The sequence below is a fragment of the Haliotis asinina genome, chromosome 3, assembly GCF_037392515.1.
Source record: "Haliotis asinina isolate JCU_RB_2024 chromosome 3, JCU_Hal_asi_v2, whole genome shotgun sequence".
Lineage (NCBI taxonomy): Eukaryota > Metazoa > Mollusca > Gastropoda > Lepetellida > Haliotidae > Haliotis > Haliotis asinina.
This window is the reverse complement of record NC_090282.1, coordinates 34,089,782-34,111,001: the sequence shown is the minus strand read 5'-3', so window position 1 is coordinate 34,111,001 and position 21,220 is coordinate 34,089,782. Positions and strand designations below refer to the sequence as shown.

General features: G+C 39.4%; 2 protein-coding genes across 2 annotated transcripts; one reads left to right on the top strand and one right to left on the bottom strand.

Annotated features, from left to right (window-relative positions):
- Positions 1-1,205: 1,205 nt before the first annotated feature.
- On the bottom strand, positions 1,206-1,811 carry LOC137278838 (protein GVQW3-like). Its single transcript, XM_067811346.1, has one exon. The coding sequence runs from the start codon at positions 1,809-1,811 to the stop codon at positions 1,206-1,208; it is 606 nt and encodes a 201-aa protein (XP_067667447.1).
- Positions 1,812-3,626: 1,815 nt separating this feature from the next.
- LOC137277849 (cubilin-like) lies at positions 3,627-20,803 on the top strand. Its single transcript, XM_067809813.1, has 20 exons — positions 3,627-3,739; positions 4,899-4,980; positions 5,600-5,724; positions 6,198-6,353; positions 6,649-6,724; positions 7,977-8,098; positions 9,155-9,295; positions 9,747-9,828; positions 10,520-10,644; positions 11,243-11,410; positions 11,587-11,686; positions 11,995-12,131; positions 13,503-13,652; positions 13,940-14,012; positions 14,171-14,292; positions 14,579-14,746; positions 16,041-16,119; positions 17,745-17,866; positions 19,420-19,593; positions 19,964-20,803. The coding sequence occupies exons 1-20, from the start codon at positions 3,673-3,675 to the stop codon at positions 20,086-20,088; spliced, it is 2,394 nt and encodes a 797-aa protein (XP_067665914.1). The 5' UTR covers positions 3,627-3,672; the 3' UTR covers positions 20,089-20,803.
- Positions 20,804-21,220: the final 417 nt, after the last annotated feature.

The following is a 21,220-nucleotide window of genomic DNA, read 5'->3' as shown; positions in this document are numbered from 1 at the left end:
GACATTTATGCATGTACGCTGTTTGAAACAACGAAAGTTTCCTTCCTAAAATTCTGCGTACTCGATGTTGGTGAACACACCATTTTCATGCGTAGGTGAATATAACTGTACTTTTCATGTATAATGCTTTTTCGTCAACAGTCTAGAATTTTATAAGAAGCACGTTTACCAAAATCGATACTTAAATGAATATTTAATTTGTACAAAAGGTAAATGAATGCTTCAGGACGTAACAGTACCTTATTACAGGGGCTTGTAAATATTCACATTTGTGTTGGTACGATACACGCAGTCACGAAACAGTGTTATAGAGACTTGGAAATATTCACATTTGGGGGGTATGATGTACACAGTCACCGAACAGTGGTATAGAAACTTGTAAATATTCACATATGGGTTGGTAAGATGTACACAGTCACGAAACAGTGTTATAGAAGTTTATTAATACATGTGTATTCACATTTGGGTTGGTATGGCCTACACAGTCACCAATCAGTGTTCGGCAGGCTTGTTAATATTCACATGTGGGTTGGTATGAAGTTCGCAGTCACCAACGCAAAACAATCTTGTAGTGGCTTGTAACGGGGCCCTTGGTAAAATTCAGACCCGTTATTGTATACAACTCTCACATCTCCCTTACATGATTTTGCAACATCGCTCCTCGCTTTATGCTATTCAACGGGTCATAGAAGTCGTCTCCCCAGTCAACACTAGTACGAGGGACATAAAAAAGTTTTGAGTGAACAAGCAAAATTTTGGAATTCATACTGCTTTAATTTTCAACATAGTCCCCTTGCAACTTCACACACTTCTCCCATCTGGTTTGCCAATTGCTGATTCCTGATCTGAAGAACTCCACATCTTGGTCCCCTAAAAACCCTCCACATCAGCGAAAAGTTCATCATCATCCTGAAATTTCTGGCCCTGGATGTGTTTTTCTTTCGAGGAAAGAGGTGGACGTCGCTAGGGGCTAGGTCTGATGAATAGGGAGGGTAAGGTAAAATTCGTACCCGCACTCGCGCGCAGTTTCCATTGCAGCTCGACTGGTGTGGACTCGCGCATTGTCCTGGTGAAGAAGAATTCCTCGACGGATCTTTCCTCGCCGCTTCTCTTTAATGGACTGGCGTACCTTCTTCAGAAGGTTAGCATAGTAATCTCCATTCATTGTCGTACCATGAGGCAAGTAGTCGATGTAGATAACACCTTTACTGTCCCCCCAAAATAGTTGCCATAACCTTCTTTAGGGACCAGGTCGATTTGAACTTCTTTGTCCTTGGAGAGGTGACATGTTCCCGCTCCATTGACTCCTGCTTGCTCCCAGGGTCATAATGATGAAGCCAGGTTTCATCACAGGTTACAATTCTAAAGTGAAAATCTTCTGGATTGGCATGGTAACGAGTCAGCATCGCGCCACTGACGCTGACCCGAGAAAGCTTCATGTCATCAGAAAGCATCCTTGGGACCCATCTTGCACACACCTTGGACATGTGGAGATTGTCATGGAATATGCTGTGAATGGATCCGTATGAGAGCCCGGTTGCATCTTCTAACTCGTGCAGGGTGATACGACGATTTCCCATCATTAGTTGATGCACTTTGTCAATGTTTGCTTGGGTGGTACTGGTTGAGGGTCGCCCTGTACGGGGGTCATCATTTAAGCTCTCTCTTCCTCGCTGAAACTCTTTCACCCAACGTTTCATGGTTGCAGCAGAAGGGGAAGACTCCTTGTAAACAGCAGTGAGTCGCTCTTCAACCTGCTTGGCTGTGTTGCCCTCCAGGACAAGAAACTTTATTGAGTCGCCCTTCAACATGCTTGGCTGTGTTGCCCTCCAGGACAAGAAACTTTATTAACTGCTCTGTATTCAACCTTTTCCATTTTTCACATTCACTAGGGGGTATATCTCCTCTACAAGGCACTGCCATTGAAGAAATGCATCCAGCTATGTGATCCTACCGGGAATATGTAACCAGGACATTAACATGCGTAAGTTGCCGTGTCCATTACTATTTGTCAAGTATAAATATGCAAGGCTCAAAACCTTTTGATATCCCCTCGTATCTACCCTAGCCAGGTTCCCAGGGAACACAAGACAAACGACCTCTCTGAAGTTTGCAATAGATGCGGACACGCGATCTCTACATTGGATGTCTACAGAACAGAATCGTATTCTAAAAACGCTACAAAACAAAACAAGCAAAGAAACAAACACAACACAAAAAGTAATATAGAGATTTATCTGAACATACAGATACATATACGATTCGTTACCGTTATCTGTACAGACAATTGGTACAGTGACATCGTAATTGTATCGGTACAGGTTAGCAGTCATGGTGACAGTCGAATAGAGATAAGGTAAGAGAAAAGGAAGTCTACACCGAACGTAGATACGCGACCTCGTTATTTTTTGGGAAAAATCAGAAAACGTGATATCCGTCCTCTGATGGAAAAGAAATGTCAGGGTCAAAAGTCACACAAATGTGTCAATTTAGGCAAAAAATTAGGATTTAGAATTATATATAATTACACGTGGTATCTATATTGATAGAAGTAGTTTCCATTACATAGCTAACAATTGTTCGTGGCACATAAAGCTACTATACATTTCAGATGACGAGGCTTAGGAAAACTTTAAATAAGCACATGTACGACTGATTGGCAAATTTAGACCGTGTCAGCATGTAACTGTCATGGATATGATCCCATCTGCATGTAAGTGATATTATCTCGTGTCTCGTAATCTGTATCATCGGACCCTGCTCGCTTGTGTACACCTGCATATGTAGCACAATGGAGTGAAAGAATGATATATCATACGACAATTGCTGTCCGATTAAAGTTACTACATGCATACCCGGTTTGTGTTCACAGCACAATGACCAGTCGGTCATTGATTTCAAGTTTGACCATAACATATAAAGAAAGAATATTTTTGGCTATGTGTTGTTGCATAAATATGTTAGGAACCGCCGTATTGTCTCACTGAGCTTCAAACTTAAGCAATTCTGTCGGGACCATGAAGAAAGTCTTAATGACATGTTTACCAGCAATGTAACATGTTATTGATATTTACTTACCAAAAGTTGCTTATTTAAAAGAACAAATAAACAAGGGGTGGAGGGAGGTGTGTTATGCATTGGTGGCATTAGCGTACACTGGTCTTCATTGAATAGAATGTTAAGTACCAATGCAGGATATATACCATCGTAAACCACTCCCGTGGTAATCTCGGTTAATGAGAGGTAAAATCCAGCTGGCTTACTCAACCAAACACTCACCTGTTGAGTCATCAGGTCCAACGCCAACATCCATTACGACACTGTTAAAAACTTACTGCGTTTGAATGTCTCTGAACAAGCTGAACTTGGAACAGTGTTTAGGCTGTCTACCACATATTGTATTAACTTCTGATAGTGTTAGAGTGAAACTGGGAAACGGCTGGACATAAATGAATAGTTACTGGAACACACGCATGTTCATTTGGACAGATAACAACACAGAAAACATGCATTTCTGTTTCCAGTACATGAACGCATCGTGCAAACGACGTTATTATCGCATCTGAGTCGATATGTCAAGTTCGCTGTTATTCAGGTCGCGGTTTCGCAATCACGACTACATAACACTGCAGCGCTTGGTTCACTGCAGTAGCTGTTTGCTGGGGACACACCATGAAGTTAGCCATAACATCAGCTGTACTCCTAAGTATTTTTTCACACGGACTAACCGCCCAAACAGGCAAGTACATGAGAAATGATGGTTGGTAGCTGGGGGTGCGGGAACACTGTAAATATGATGTGTGGACGTAGACAGACAAATACTCATCTTAGCCACAGCAACACTTAAGGCCGGGCGGGACAACTTAGGAATGGCCAGCGAGTCCTAACTTGACATTTAAACAGGTTAAACGACATCATTTAAAGAAAGTCTATATTGAATTATATAACGATTGTGTTTAATCTTATTCAACTAAGATAATTCTGGTAGCGAAACAAAAATATCAGATCAGTTGATCACGCTAAGTGCTTATTACTTGGAATAAACATGAAACTACCACTAACGCAGCAGTATCATTCCTTATACTCTCTAATTTTGTTAAATTAAGATAATTCTGGAAGTGAAAGAAAACATTTCTGACAGAACTTTCTGCAGGAAAAAAATGTCTTCCAGGAATTTGTGCGGGGAAAAAAATTTCTGCCAGAAATTTCTGCAGAAATGCATTTTCAGAGCCAATTTGTGAGCTTATTAACACGTGAACACACTGGCAACTGAACTTTTCGTGTTCATCTCCTCGAGATCTTTCCAATGATGTAAAATATGTCTTTGTAGCTTGCTCCCTTCTGTGTGTCAAGTTAGGACTCGCTGGCCATTCTTAAGTTGTCCCGCCCGGCCTTACTTCTGTAACAGACAGAGTTTGTAATCCGGGAATCCGAGAGATATTTGGTCAAATTGTGTTTCATTGTCCTCACTGTTCCATTGTTCAAGTTTCCTTCGTTATTTTCATCGTTATTTGAATCGCACAATGCAAACATCTTTACACCTGGTCGCTTCCCCTCGCACTATGAGGCCTGGCATTATTCCTGGTTTTCCAACGTGGAATCACATCTCTTCACCATCTTCACATCTCATCACAACATCATTATTAGATTGCTTCACAACACCCTGACGCCGTGGCCTCAATCCATTCAACTCAATAATAAGCATAATCGCAACTACTCGTGTCATTCCGGCAAGCCCCACTCCCCGCCAGCCATATATTATGATCGGCCCCTTATCCATAACACCCGTTCCTCCAGGGACCCTACATGGGAACGTTTAACTCTACCCACTCAATGTAAAACGACACTAACATATAAAAAACGTATGTTGATGTCTGCAGTATATACATCTCTCACAGATGCATGTTTCAAAGACATCCAACTTCCAAGGTACGGTGTACAAAACGTAACATCTCCAGGATTCCCACATCCTTTCGGTCCGTAAGTGACAACATTTTCCTAAAACAGGGTTGCAGCAGAAACTACAACCGTGAGTTAATTATAACAATGTTGAATTGTCATTTTAGTTGCCTGGGGATATTATGTAAAGCGAATTGAACTTTGCTTGTATTTAGAGCTAAAATACACCCGTATGGTTACACTTCTAAAGTAATTTGATTTGATACTTTAAGAACGAAACAGAATCGTTCGCACAAGACAAACAGCTCATGGGTATCCTATTTTACTTTTGGAGCAATACTATACAAGATTTTAAGAGTTCATAAATGGCAGTCTTTAACACATTATAGTTCACACAAGCTCACACAAATTACTTTCTACAAAGTGTTTCGGAAATGGCTAATGGTTAAACAGACAAAATCATTTACAAACAGAACAACTCCAAGGACAACTTGACGGATAAAAACAGTGACATGTAAAACGCCAACATCAGAAATCTCTCCTTGTATGAAATAGGATGCAACTGGCAAAATTAGAATGGTAGTTACATGAATGGATCACTGAGAATCAGTGCTGAAACAGGTGTCCCTACAAAATTATGAGCAAAATCGGAATAACTTCTCGAAGTTCATCTTATTGTTTCTTCACTCTGTTTTTCTAGCAACGTGAGTTGCGGATGGAAGATACGTGCCTCTTCAAAGAATCATCTTGTGGGCGTTTATGTCGCATACCTTCACCTAGACGATTCCAGAGACTGCCAGCATGACAATTTGTCCTTCTTTAATGGTAAGCTTAATATCCACAAATAAATAGCTGGCTACAACACAGTAAAACTTACCAACACGGGATACAACGTATGTTTGTCGCTGAATGCAAACAGTGAATGAGTCTAACAATGAATTTTAGGAGGTGAGAAGCCAAATAATTTTGAGGCTTATTACAGTCGAAATCTTTCACGTTTGCAAAATCTGCATTAGTATTATTAATATTAATTTTAATTTAGGTATTCGAATAGGCGTTACGTCTTTGCACATTTGACACCCTACGACACAATTCTTCCACATGCAGAGATGCTAAGGATGCCTGTATGCCGTATATATTCACACAAACACTAAAATATACACATACACACACATATACACACACATATACACACGCACACCTATATGCACGTCTCCCTCTGTTTGTGATGTTGTATGTGAATATATGTGTGTATGTGGGATATGACTTTGTTAAACAAAAGCACCTTTTATGAGCAGGATCAGATACTGCGGGTGGCATGCTGTTGCAACTGTGTGGCAACGAAACAAAAGAAAGCAGTGTCCTCAGCAGCGGAGACGCCATGTACATAGAGTTTGTTTCCGGTTCTGTCGCCAGAGGAATAGGATTTTCCCTCTCAGTCATCGACGTTGAAAGTAAGAACATGATTATGATAGACCCATGAGCACTAACAAATAAATAGTGCAACATAATGTATTTTCATCCACACCATGCTAGGCTATGAAGATACAACATAAATTAGATAATTATTAGTATGATCCCTCACCTTCTCAGAGTCTCTAGTGCTATGAGAATTGTTACGTAGTGCTAAATCTGTAATATCGGTCAAAAATGACCACCGACAATATTGCAAGAAGGATTCTAGTTCTAATGTAGCAGGTACAGAGTCCTATTCAACAACTCGTAGCTCAAAGAATACGACATTTTCAGGATGCGGTGGAAGGGTAACAGCCACATCAGTTGTGGGGAACTTCACCTTACCGGGGTATCCTTACACCTACTTCAAGTAAGTCGGTTCCATCTTGTCTCCGCAGAGAGAGAGAGAGAGAGAGAGAGAGAGAGAGAGAGAGAGAGAGAGAGAGAGAAAGAGAGAGAGAAAGAGAGAGGGGGAGGGAGAGAGAGCGAGACAGAGAGAGACATGCACATAAACAAAACATCACACACATATATGCACATAGACACAATATAAACTCACCCACTCACCCCAACTCATTCCTGATACTCAGTGCTTACATGTGCCTATCTATCCATGTATTATGATTCTATAAACATGAAGAGACTTTCAGCAAAGTACCTTTTTCGTGATCTGTTCCTTAAGGCATATGAATAGGCATTTCTGATCATACTGGCACTGGCAAAACGGAAACATTTCAAGGAAATGTTGAGTTTAACATCCAAAGACTATCATCATTTATATAGAGTTGGAATATTGCTATAATACCAATATAGCATAAACTTATGAAACTATACATAGTATCAGTTAGCACGATGAAACATACTGGAAGTCAAATGAGCTGTTAAACGTGTTTGAAATTTGCCTGAGCTAGATCTCCTATGGCTGGAAATACGAAAAAGACGACCATGTTCCCAATCTGTACTGACGATAGGTTGCATACACGTACTGAAACATGTCACTGCCTGAAGTACAGAGACGACAGAACTTTACGGATGATCAGATTTACTCTACATGTCGATATAGGTTCTTATACCGTTTTCAAGCATATGGGGGTTCACCAGTTTACATACAAGATAAGATAATGTGGTAACAAAAGCAAGTGTGAGAAAAAAAGCACCAAAGAAAGTTACATATTGGGCTCAACAAATTTAGTAGGATAGTTCTCAAGTTGGGTGAAAACCTGCCGTTGGTGTTTAAGTTCCGGTTGAGAGGCGACAGGCGATAGGTTAAATTTGAACGGCGGGTAAGATTGGAGAGAGTCGTTCTGAGAGAGTGGTTAGAGTCAAAGTGGATGTACTGGTCACTGTAGGTGGGTTTGCAGAAGACAGAGTTTTGGATAGTGTTGTCGGTAGTTCGAGTGACTAAGATATCAAGGAACTTAAACACCACCCACACCGAAACGTCGTAACGATTGTTAAGATATAGAAGTTGATCATGCATTAGGTTGTGTCATCTCTGTACTAGCAGCTTCTAGAATGCCACTAAACAAATTCTAAATTTCAGACAGTAAATTCGTATAGTAAATAGGGCCCTACAGCTCAGGGAAGGCACATGACTATTATGAATGTTGTTTCTTTTTCAGGAATCTGACGTGCATATGGATTATAACAGCAGAAAACCAAAACAATACTATTGCTGTGGCGATTGAAGGTGACGTTTCGACTGGCAACGTAGTTCGTGTATTTAATGGAAATACAACTCAAGGTATATTCTAAGCATTTTTAAAAATAATCCAATAATAGTACTGGATTTTGTTACGTTTGTAATACAACAGGCATATTGCGTCTTGAAATCACTTGAAATCAATTAAGTCACTTGATGCTTAACTCATTTGAGGTTTCGTGCTCACCTTTCGATTGGTTCGTTTTATATTTTTGGTCCTTTGGAAGTAAATGTAGCCATGATGCAAGTCGTTCAAATACCGTTTATTGGACGGAAGGTTGTCTCATAGTTTATTAATCGCCCTTTCAAGATACCGAACACTGCCTCAGAAAGGGACAGTGTCTCAATTTCATACACAGCAGAGTCATCTTGAAGATTTAATCGCAACATGTAACATATGTCCATGTGCATCTAGACACAATCCCTATTGCCAAAGAAGCATTTATGCATCCATTCCGTCGGACCTGTGACTTGTCAGAGTGCTACACAAATTATGTAATATACTATTACAATATACTAATATACTAATACACTAATACACTAAGCCTCGGTGGTTTAATTTGGTTAGATCCATATCTTCGTGTGTTGGCAGTCACATGTCTTAATCTTAGAGTGTGGGTTTGAGTCACCAATATGAGTCAGTCAAATAAGAACTAGAATCTGTACTTGATGGGAACATATTTTAACATAGAATCTGTTCTATCTGGGTAGACAGATTAACATATGTTGCATCTGACCAAGATATGTATGTGTCCACTGACTTAAACGTATGTCCAAGTCCTCTTCTGGTTAGTCACTGTACCTGAACGAAATTAAAAATTTAATTTATTTAACTTAATTAAAAATATAATTATTAAAATGTCTGTTTGCACACATGTACATGTATTTGTACGTTTTAAATAATTTAACAGAAAACATAAAAGTGCCTAGGGAAAAATCGATATAAGGATTGCATGAAATGCACAATCTTTCAAATACATCTTACAGAAAAACTCTCATGAACTATAATTATGTATTTGGCCACAAATATTCTGGATGCCTTTGATCAACCACCTATAGCAGACGACGAATTACGATGCATCTGACCTTGCACTTCAGAGGACCAATATCTTGGTGAACTGGATGAATCAATGATTCGAACTACGTTCTACGGTTCGAAGGATTCATTGTTGATAGAGTTTACAGCAGATGGCTCTTCAACTCGCCATGGGTTGAAGGTGGAATATATTGCGAGACCGGGTAAATGTGCCTTTATTTTTATACTCATATATGAACTTGATCATCGTTTATAAGATTCAACATATGTTCTCTTTACTGTTTTGAACTGAATGTGTGTTAGTTATCTGAAAGCGGGACTGCCGCAAAACATGCATTTTTGTGCTGAGAAATACGATTAACGAAGACTGATTGCAGCTTTGTAAATCTGAATAACTGTGGAAAATAGAACGGAAAACGAACGTGATTCACATTACACCTTCTTAATCTCACGTCATCTGGTAAAGTTGACATTTCTCCAAATCGTGACACATGAACGTTTTCAGGCCAGTCGACAAATGATATATTGAAGGCGTGTCAAATGTGACAACACAGTGATACAGTGTATTCTACTGTCCATATAGAGTATACTGTCAAAATCAGCACAAATATTGAGCTCTGCCATCATAACTGAATTGCCAAATGTCATATACAGAGAGCAGTTGTCATCGGACTATATACATGGACGAGAGTCCCAGATACGTTGTCTCACCTGGATACCCCGATTCTTATCCCAGGTAAGTCGTGGCTTATCTCTGTACACCTGTATCTCCCGGGCTATACCTGTATAGAATCCACGGATTCATTACCATGGTCATTGCGATCTCATTCATTACCATGTAACTTATGTAACTGGTAACTGGTTTGAATGGTGATGCGTTTACAGAATATGTTCCATCTACAGGTATGTGCCTTGATGTGTTTTGTTGTGGTTATCGTCACAATATTTCAGCATGTCATTAAACCTCTGGGCCAGAAAATCCACAGAAGAAAACCATGTACGTCGATCTACTTTGCGATACAATGACATGCATCATATCTTACAACCTACAAGGATTGCATAAGACCAATTCTGACACGGATCTCCACGGGTCATACCTTTGTCCTATTGCTGAGGAAATTATTACACCATTCATGTCACTAGTATCTCAGCATTAACTGATCCAGTTATGTTGTTATATATGATGCACATATCTCGCTGATGGTTTGATACCTTCAAATTTTGGCATCGTAGTGTTCTAAGAGAAATGTTTTGTTTTCTCTCTACCTCAAGTGTACAAATATATTGTAACTAAACATTTAATGGTTTAATTTCCCTCACGCTTACATTGTGTGAAGCCCATTTCTGGTGTCCCACACTGTGATATTGCTGGAATGTTGCTAAAAGAGACGTAAAACAGTAATCCATAATCCTACAACTTTTTTCAGCAATCTTCACTGCGAGATGTTGTTTGTTCCTATGTGGTCAGGGAACTGGAGGCTTGACGTCTTATCATCAGACATAGACGGCGACTATCCCCAATGTGATAATGACTCTGTAACTCTGTCTACAGGTAACGGATGTGGATGTTATGACATACATACTTTTTTTCAACTTGAATCATGTGTATACATTGAAGGCTGTCTACCCGCCAACTGGAGTCCAATGTTCTAGCAAGTCCAAGGACCAGCACGACCACACACGCTGCCTTATCAGAGCTAAACCGTCTACACAATGCCAATGTTTCGGAATTTTACAGAACTTTCGGTGTAAGGTGGAATACACTTGTAAATATTTGACTCTCTCCCTTGAGATTGTTATTTCGTTTATCTGCGAGCACGGGGGAATGTGACGAAAAAGGGCCGGGGTGAGGGTTAAACGCTATTAGTTCATACATGATGGCCTGCCATCCCCGTGACGTTTTTGTAGGGCTATATTAAAGCTGAATTGTAAAACAGGCACATTTTTATCAAAGCAGTAACAACTACAACAAACGACTACATAGTTTAATAGTATTGTTATTAGTAAAGGGGCTTTGTTCTTTGTTCGTTTATGTGTTTATATGTCTATATGTTTGCAAAGTGTGTTATAACCGACCTGAGAGGCAGACGATGTACGCATGAGAGTTTATTGCTGAAATGTTACATTTTGTTTCTATTTGTGTCTACCAGAATATAATCATGAACAAGTCATTATCGGAAATTTTTGTGGAAATTCATCAACATCCCCAGCTGGTCCCTACTATTCTAACAGACTTCGTGTGAAATTGGTATTCAAAACTGGCAGCGATACCAGTGGAACGGGCTTTCGCCTCCGAGTGTCTCCAAGTTCACGTAAAGGTGTGTGCCTCAATGCTTGAAGTTGTAGGTGACGTTTGGTATCTTTTGCTTGAGAGATTGGTAGGCCTGGAATGTAAAAGTGCACTCGCTGTAAATTTAATTCTATTTTTTCCTGGGCAACGAAGAAACACCTCCCATTTAAAACATAATGAGATATACACACTTGGTTTTTTCAGTGGTTCCACCTGCTACTAAAGTTTGTGGTCCACGATTTCTCAATGCCACTACACACCCAAACTTTCTCCAGTCTCCCGGATACCCAGTTAAATCTCGGAAGTAAGGGTCAACTTTTTAAAAAATCTATTTCTTATGAAATTATAGCTTTCTTTAACGAAAATGTTAGAAAATACCACACATCACATATGTTTTATAATTATCAAAAAAGCGTTGAACCGGACTCAAGAACAATATATTTGACAAAATTAGTTAAATGTATAGAGGTGAATGTGAACGCATTGTAGACCATCACGTCTAATCGTAAAGTGCTCACAAATTTTATAGTTAAAACTGAAATAAAACTAAAGATAAAAGACATACATGTAACACCGAGTTTGTGGGGTTCACTTGACAGTTCTTGGTTGCAGCGATATAGACTGTATTTGGGTAATCACGGCGTCAGATCCCCAAATGATGGTGCACATCGACGTCATTGACTCGGACGTACAGACGGAGTCACAGCATTATCTCAGCTGCCAAGGTAGCCGCGTCACAGCCTTCAATGGTAACTCATCTAGTTTACAGAAAGTTGTGGGAAGGTTGTAGTTTGGTAACGTCATGAGTGAGTGAGTGAGTGAGTGAGTGAGTTAATATGTAACGTCATATCGGCAATATTGAACCATTAATATCATACATAAAAGAGAATGGTAGAAAGTCTTGTCAGCGAAGGACAGTAAAACAACAAGACTATCACAGATAGATATTCCAAACTAGCAACTAAATCTAAAACAATGTAACTATAGAGGAAGATAAATGAAACAACGGGCTATAGACCGCCAAAAACTGAAGGTAGATCACCGTACCAGGGTCCATGGGGACTTACAGTACCTTTGCTATATGCATGGACCCTTTATGGATTTACACCATCCATTCAGCCGCTGGAGATTTACGAAAGTTTAGTTTTTTAAAGGAACAAATATACTACGTTTAAAATCAGGTAAGCAAAAATTAAACCGTGACAGTTTTGAGACACACGTACCCTCTCAGGAGGAGAATAATTTTACGATACTTTAACCACCTTTGAGGATACAGTCACTAACAATACCACAACGTTGTCACAACGTTAGTATTACGCCATTTCATAACGTTATGTCACAACGTTCCACCAGTGTTGCAAATTTACGTTGAGGAAACGTTATGCTTTGGGCTCAAAGTTTCTTACATTGTCACGGTGGAGTTTTCTGTAAAACATTCCACGTTGAGATTTCTTCGCTGTTCAGGTACAGATTCAGGAAAACACGACTAGAGCAATATGCAAATTGACGAATAAATATATTGAAGTAAACTTGTGTTTTGTTTCTTGCGTACTGTTTAAATAGTACGCTAAATAGAACTTTAAGACAACGTAAAATACGCCAGCATCAAATAACTTTAGCTTTAGACGACGTAGAATTAACGTTGTAACAACGAAACGTCATGGTGTGACAACGTTGCGACAACCCGAAATTGTTTGCTGTAAATAGCTATTGCTTAACATTTGACTTTAACTGATCTGTTTGAGTCACATTACTGACTTCAAATGATTCAACTGATTTTTTAAAACTGACATCAAAACAGTAAAATAAATACAAATATAACTCGTAACGATAATAGTAACCACGCATTAGTGTATCCGTCAAATCACGTGACTCACACACTCCCAGTCAGCTTCTGTACTTGTTTTCGTACATACTGCAATGTAATAGGTTTCTAAATGTTCTCATGTCTCCATATGCAAAACTGAATGTAAACGTACATTGTCGGTGCACTCCGTCCTGAATTAGCAATATAATTGCATTTCTTGAATATGCTCTTTAGAAGTCCGTAAACGATATGATATATTTTCTAGTCGAATTGAATTAGTTCTTAGCTTACAGCCATTGCTTGATTGTTACAGGACCTTCCATTTATAATGATACCATTTTATTCTGGTGTGGTCTGTCAAGGCCTAGTCTCCAGAGTATTGGACCAGCCATGACAGTTCGGTTCACTACACAGAATTCAAAGGACAAGAGAGGCTTCAAACTGAAATATTTTGAAACTAATGGTAAGAAGCGTCCGTTTGTGCACATGATTAGTAAAAAATGAAATGTTATTTACAATTAATGATCACATGGAAACAAGGTTCAGTGTTATCTATATGATGACACATTGGTCGTTTTGATCACATGTCGTTCAGTATATTTTCATAATGATAATTCCAAGAAACTATTCATCGTTCATTTGTTCTTGTTGGTATGTTTGAGTAAGTCACAGTGCGCACAGTGATATTGATACACGCTTCAAAGTCAAATGGTTTCAAGCATCAAAGAATGTCATGTGTTGTTCTTGCAGAGACATTTAGGTGCGGAAGAATAGTCAACGTCAGCACACATGAGGATACAATCGTGACTGGGCCATATGGGCGGTACGATCATGTTTGTTTGTAGTTTATGTATAACTATACATAAAATATTAAAATAAAAATAATCTGCTGGGTTTATTACATCGGATACTAATGTAAAATACTAATCAAAGCGCAAAATGTGTAAACGTCTAAAAATGTATGATTTCTAAAAATTACAGTTCACAAGACTGTCACTGGACTATATATGCACCAGCAGGCACAAACATCCAGGTTAATATCACTTACGTGGAAAGACCCGCCGAACCAACATGTTATTGGACTTATCTAGAACTTTACGATGGTGAGAATATGTGAATGACCCTCGCATTTACATTTACAGTTCCCCTGCATTTGTTAAAATTAATATTGAGCTTTTTGTTATTATCCAAGAGTGTCATGCAGATGTCAAACGCCTCAAATAGTATCAACAACTACAGAATCGAAAATGAAAATATGCACTTTGCCTTGCAAATTGTTTATATCTATCGGTAGTTTACCACTTTAAAGGACTTGGATATCAGCTGCAGCAGTCGCTGTATCACTTATCCTTAATGTAATTATTGGCACTGATTCTTATATGCATCTAGGTGACGATACTGTAGGCAACAATGGCTCCACTACTCCCGGGAGGTGGTGTGGGATATATGACAGTCAATACATCAGTTCGGGAAATGTCATCACCGCAAGACTGCACATCGACGTAGACGGTAGAGTCGATGGTTTACAACTTTATCTCAGAGCTGGCCACTTCAATGGTAATTTAAAATACTGTAGACTGAAGTCAATGCCGGTTTGACGATACATAGAACATTTCACATTTGTGACAGGTTACAGCTAGTAAAGAAACCAAATTATAGCATATTAAAAAATAAATAATAAAAACAAAACAAAACATACAGTCGAGTGAATTAAGATTCAAAACTCCGGGTCCTCAAACCAAAGGGAAACAACTCTTCATAACTAACTTGCGATCCTCAAAAAAACTGGAATGCTTTCGTTGTGTTAGCATTAAACAGAATCTTAATGGCGTACTCGAGAAACAGTTTCCCATAGTATTGGGCCTGCCACATCATACAATTCCATTCTAAGGGCAACACTAGAGTAGTGATACGTTTATGCCATGCAAGTATGGGACGATCTATTAATATGCTGTCTTGTCGACATACGCATAAACACAAATTTTGTACATTGCTTTCCAATACTGTAAATACTTCTCCAGCAGCTTTGTTCTCTGTTTCGTTTTCAAGCAATCATCATCGTAAATACTATGTTTTCCAATACAAAGTTGTGGGTGCTTCCTTTCCTAGACAAAGATTTGGTTGCTTGATGTTTAAATCCAGTTCATCCGGCAGTGGATCCTGCGTTTCCCAAAGAGAAGCCAAGTGCAATGTCCAGCAATTTTCGGGGATGCCACAAAAATCCCCTTTGACTCAGTAAAATTTGTATTTTTGATCGAATAAATGATTAATGAGTAGAACGTGTCGTGTGAGGCTGCTAATGGTTGTTGAGGCTCGCTGACTTGGTCGACACAGGTCATCGTATCCCGAATGTATAGATCGATGCTCATGTTGCTGAGCACCGCCGTCATACAGGTGGAATACTGCTTACTGCGTCGTTAAACAACAAATAACCAATTAACCGACTTCATTTCTGGTCCAAATCATCCTTAACGTATGTCTCAACCAACTCCTTGACCAGGGTACCACCAAGCCCTTCGACTGCATTTGATCTTGGGATATTAATTTTCTTGAGGTCTTTCTCTGTACTTTCGATTTAATAAAGTTACCTTCAAGATCTCAAGATCTGAATCCGATGGGGGATATACTGTACACATGTGATAAAGGAATACATGTACTTCTCTGTCAAGACGCATCACAGATGCTTGCACAACTAGGTACTGGAGGAAGAAAGACATTTCCACAGGACATTATGAGTCTGTGCCAAATAGGATTATTGATGACAGCGATAACAATGATAACAGCGACTTCAGGATGTCGTCCTTAATATTAGATATACAGTTTATTGTTTCGTTAATATTCTTTATTTCAGTTTCATCGACCACGGTTCTTTCAGCTTCAGTTGTGACAGATTATTTTACGTCGCCAAATTATCCATTCGATAGCCCGAGGTATGTATCATCAAACGATGAGGTTTAAACATAAGTAGAGAATCGGTTGGGAACCCACCTCAAACTGTCAACCCTTCATGCACTGCTATCAGCAATTTATAAATGAAAGTATACATGGACTACTCATAAAAGGACAACTGAAACATATACATTCTGAGATTACATTTACAAGTTCAGTCATTTATAAAACATTACAGTCAAAAGGCTAGAAGATAATCATGATGGAGAACAAAGCTTTAAACGCTTCAATAAATGCTCTTCAAAAAAGAAACATGGCATGCTGTTTTGGTGTCACTTACTGAGTATAATACGTGATCACAATTTTCCAAAACATGATTATCCAGGAAGTGGCTGGTAAAACCAAAGAGCTGTTGAAGTCACTTGGTCAGAGTAAAATGTCAATATATGGTGTGACCACCATGAGTGTCGATATCAGCCTGTCAGCGGTGACCCATAGAAGAAAGGAGATGCCGAATGCTGTCTTGAGGAATGTTTTGGTGCACTTGCTGAAGTGCAGGTCTTGTGGTGTCTGGGGTGGCGGATTACTCTGGTGCAAGCGTTGATCAAGAGTATCCCATAGATGTTTAGTGGGTGACAAATCGGATGATCGAGAAGGAAAAGGTAACAACTGTACATTGTCCTTCTGGAGGAAGACCTGTCAAACACGTGAACGTGAGGTCGAGCATTGTCAAGTTCTAAAGATCACGTTGATGTTGGGAACGATGTGACGCTGAACAGGTTTTCTCCCAAAATGGCTGGCTTTCCATAGCCAATGGGAGATTCGGAGCAGTCCAAGGATGTGGATTGTTGTGGGTGATGCGGCCGTGGTGTTTGAACGAAAATGCCTCAACCAGATGTAGCGATACTGGGCTATGGTGGTAACTCCAGGTCAACCCTGACCTGGGTCTGTCACTGACACATTTAGTGTTTTTGTATCGGGTTGATAGGTTTGAGATGGTCTGTATGGACACGCTAAAGTGCCTTACCATATCATGTTGAGATGTCCGTCATTGTAAACGTGTCGTTGAGCTTTTCATTCTCTTGCTGTATGTAATGGTTTAAAGTAGTGCATGTGGAGTACCAATAATCTGGCTTTTTAAAGCCTACAGTCATAGACTTCAGCTCAGAGGGTGATAAACAATGTCATGATGCTCTTGCATTTTATGAGCGTGGGTCTTACCGAATCACTATAGACGTGAGCAACGTTGCCTTTTTGTTAAGCCTTTTTCTTTTTCAAACATATGTCGTCGGTAACCATTCTCCTGGGATGCACCATGGATTGGTTTGTGCCAAATATTTTTATAAAATTCAAATTTGTCAAATTTTGTAAAATTAAGAGTATATATGTAAACTCCGTGTAGGTCTAGATAGGCATGGACAGCGCGTCCCATCGATGATGTAAACCTCGAACGTTTCAGTAACACACATTTCTGAGCAGGTTTTTCGCTCAAGCCGAACGCTTAACAAATTCTTCGTTTTGGTGGTGAATTAAAATGATTTATCAGCTTCTTACAGCTTCGGGTATGCAACTAGACCTCCAATCCCTGATATGTATTACTGTGAAGTCTCATCATCAGTTTGCCACACTCGCAGACAATGAGTACGTCATATTGTTTTTGTTTTAGGCTCACAGAGTCTACGTGGAAGATTAAAGGTGATAGCGTCCTTAGCATCCAAATCGCCGTTCTGAAGTCAATCCTAGACAGTTCTGATGGGTGTCGAATGGAGTACGTGGAGGCGTTTGATGGTATGACTGATCATTATGAATATCGCAACCAATATTCATATTTTTGTCAGCTTTATATAGAGTGCATACGTGGTTTGGTCATACTATGGCATGACATGATGACTTGACAACGAATATTCCAACAAAGATTTTGTGACTACCACTTGAATGTAAGTTTGTCGATATAAACTATGATTAGAAAATGTCGTGGGTGGTCAAGAAAATATTTACAGCAATTTATATGACATCACTTGAAGACAACCCCATGCTGGATTGATCATAATCTTAATCAAGCTTAGGCTGTGTCCAAGTAATTTCAGACATGTTCAATGATTAACAAGGCTGTACTGTGTGCTGTTTGTGGTAAGGTGGTTATGTTCTACCATGGAAGTACTCATTGACAGTACGGGTACTCGTGCTAGTTATAGTGAGGGAGTTAAGCTCTCCTATGAAGGTACTCAGGAACAGTACGGGTACTGTGTGCTGGTTACAGTGAGGTGGTTATGTTCTCCTGTGAAGGTACTCAGGAAAGGAGTTCGGGTACGATGTGCTGGATATGATAAGGTGATTATGTTCTCCTACTGAGGCACTCAGTTACAGTGAGGGGCTATGTTCTCCTTTGGAGGTACTCAGGACGAGTACGGGTACTGTGTAATGTTATGGTGAGGCGGATATGTTCTTCTAGGGGATATTCAGAACAGTACGGGTACTGTGTTCTGGTTATCAGGTACTCAGGAACGGTACAGGTACTTTGTGCTGGTTATAGTAAGGTGGCTGTGTTTTCCTATGGAGGTGCTCGGGAACGATGTTAGTTCTGTGTCTACTGGGTACGATGACACATAATAAATGACCGTGTAAACAAAATCAGGTGACAGTTGGAACGGATAACTCATATCTTCATTTTCAGAAAAGACATGTAAGTGTCCAAGCAGATAAGCGTCTAAAGCTAATAACTCCTATACCGCTTAAGAGACCCTTGGGATGCTTTTGTAAATATAGTTACTGTAGCATTACATGCGTCCTCGTGTTTTCCCCTCAGACGATCTGATCATAACACGTGGTTTACCTATTCATAACACAAGGTTACCATTGTGTGATATCACGGACATACAAGGCAGCATTAAATCAAGCATCAATCCGTCTGGTATAATAGAAGTGAGTTCATGAATGTAATTCAGAACTAAATAGAACCCAACCATTGATCACGTGAGCAGGGTAGATCACTCAGTGCTGTGGATTTACTAATTCCACTTTCACTCCGGACATGGCTAACAATAAGTGAATGTTCGTAGGAATGGATGAACTCTGTGTTCAGAAAAGCAGCTTAAGGACTAAAACGTTGACTGTATATATACTATGAATTTGGAATTAGTGTTTAGCATATAAACTGTTATTCATTTTTGTCAGGATGGAATGTTAATGTACAGTATACGGTGTGTTCAAGATGTCTCTGGGGTCTCAGAACCATCAAATAGTATACGTGTACAGTTGTTACTTTTATCACACTGACACGCTGTGGTGTACATTCAAATGAATTTTTTAATATGTTTATTGTGTGGTTCTGTTTGGTTTAGGCTCTGACTCCAGTGCTTCCTCGCTTGGTCGCTGGTGCGGAGAAAGCACACCAACTAAAACAGGCTTCGCTTCTTCTATGTTCCTAAAATTCAGGACTAATTCAAATCACAATCCCGGCAGAAGATTCAAGATAAGCTATTATTTGACATCTACTCCGCAACCAACTCATACCGGTACGTCTCTAATGAAATGCACCTGTTAATAATTAGCAAGACTGCTATATTTACGTAGCTTGCTAATGATTGAAATACATGTAATACAACTGAAAAAGCAAATGAATTAGGGAAATTCATTTCCAGTTAATTAAACATTTATTACTGTTGTTGATCACAGTTTGATTTGGTGGTATTTTGCAGACAATGTTAACAAGTGAGCGCGTTGCTACTAATGCATTTGAACCCATTTCAAAGTATTACTGTACATTTGCTTGCATTTAGTTACCTGGTGCAAATGTGTGAGTATGGGCGATTAAGGACCTCAACAATTTCTTGCTAGATTTTTAAAGCCAAAGTTCACCACTTACTCATTTGATTGTTTCCACAGGTTTCTCGCTTGTTGGGGCAATTATCGGGTGTTGTATTGCGGGCATAGTTATGGTGGGAATGATCGTCATAACTATCTGGCAAAGAGCCAACAGGAAAAGACAGCCACTGATGACCGAAAAATAATACAAGCCGTCATGCACACAACGTTATCCAGTCTTCCCAGGACCGATTACCATATAGAGATCAATCTCAGTTTAGATCTTATGCCTAGTTGTTCTGTGCAGTGTGTATGAATAATAAATAATGGAGCTAAATTTAACCTAATCGTTTATGTTGAAAATAATTTCGTCCATTACAGTCTTTTCGCATTTTTCTTGTTACAGATGTATATTTTCAATGCAGTCAGTTTTGTTTGTAATACAGAGTGAGTATCCGCTTAAATGGCACTGGTAGCTGTTGTGTACATACTCAAGGAAAAAACCCAATGCTCTGCAATAATATATAAAAGCTTCACATATCAAATCAACAGTCAGCACATACTAAGGCTAACATGTGAAGCGACAGATCACTTTTTGCAGCAGGCTTATGCAATGCATGCTTCTGTTTGTAGAATGCATCCTATATTGATTGCTAATATATTGTTTCCGTGCTAAATAGAAATGATTATGTATTTGTATCTGCTTTGATTGATGGGGCGGTGGGGGTAGTCTAGTGGTTAAAGCGTTCGCTCGTCACGCTGAAGACCCGGGTTCGATTCCCCACATGGGTACAATGTATGAAGCCTATTTTCTGGTGTTTGAACATTGCTAAATGCGGCGCAAAACTAAACTCACTCACTCACTTTGATGAGAGGGGTATGTAGCTTAATACACCAATAAATATAGATTCGTAAATGAAACAGATCTTGTGTTTACATATCAGAGAAAAGAAACAATAACATGATCGGTAGATAGGTAAGACTGTAGAGACAAAGGCAAAGAGCAACGTGGTATTCTTTTGTGTGTATCCTCGCGCAAACTGTATATTCAGTTTCACATTCACTCGGTTTGAGGTACATGAATATCATGGAAAACAGAAACACCTACTTGTTTCCTTCAGTTCCCCGTGAAAAACAAAATGTTGTCACGTGGTTTATTATAATCGACTGTGGCGTTCGTAAAACTACAGGTGTTTTGTGGTAAACAGGGATATTCATATGACAGCCATTGGGGAAGAATAACAACTTTGGTTGTTTTTAGAAGAGTAATAACTAGAGAATTGCCAAAGGTTTCATGGAAACGAGGAATCAACCAGCCAGAGAGTGTACGTCAATTCC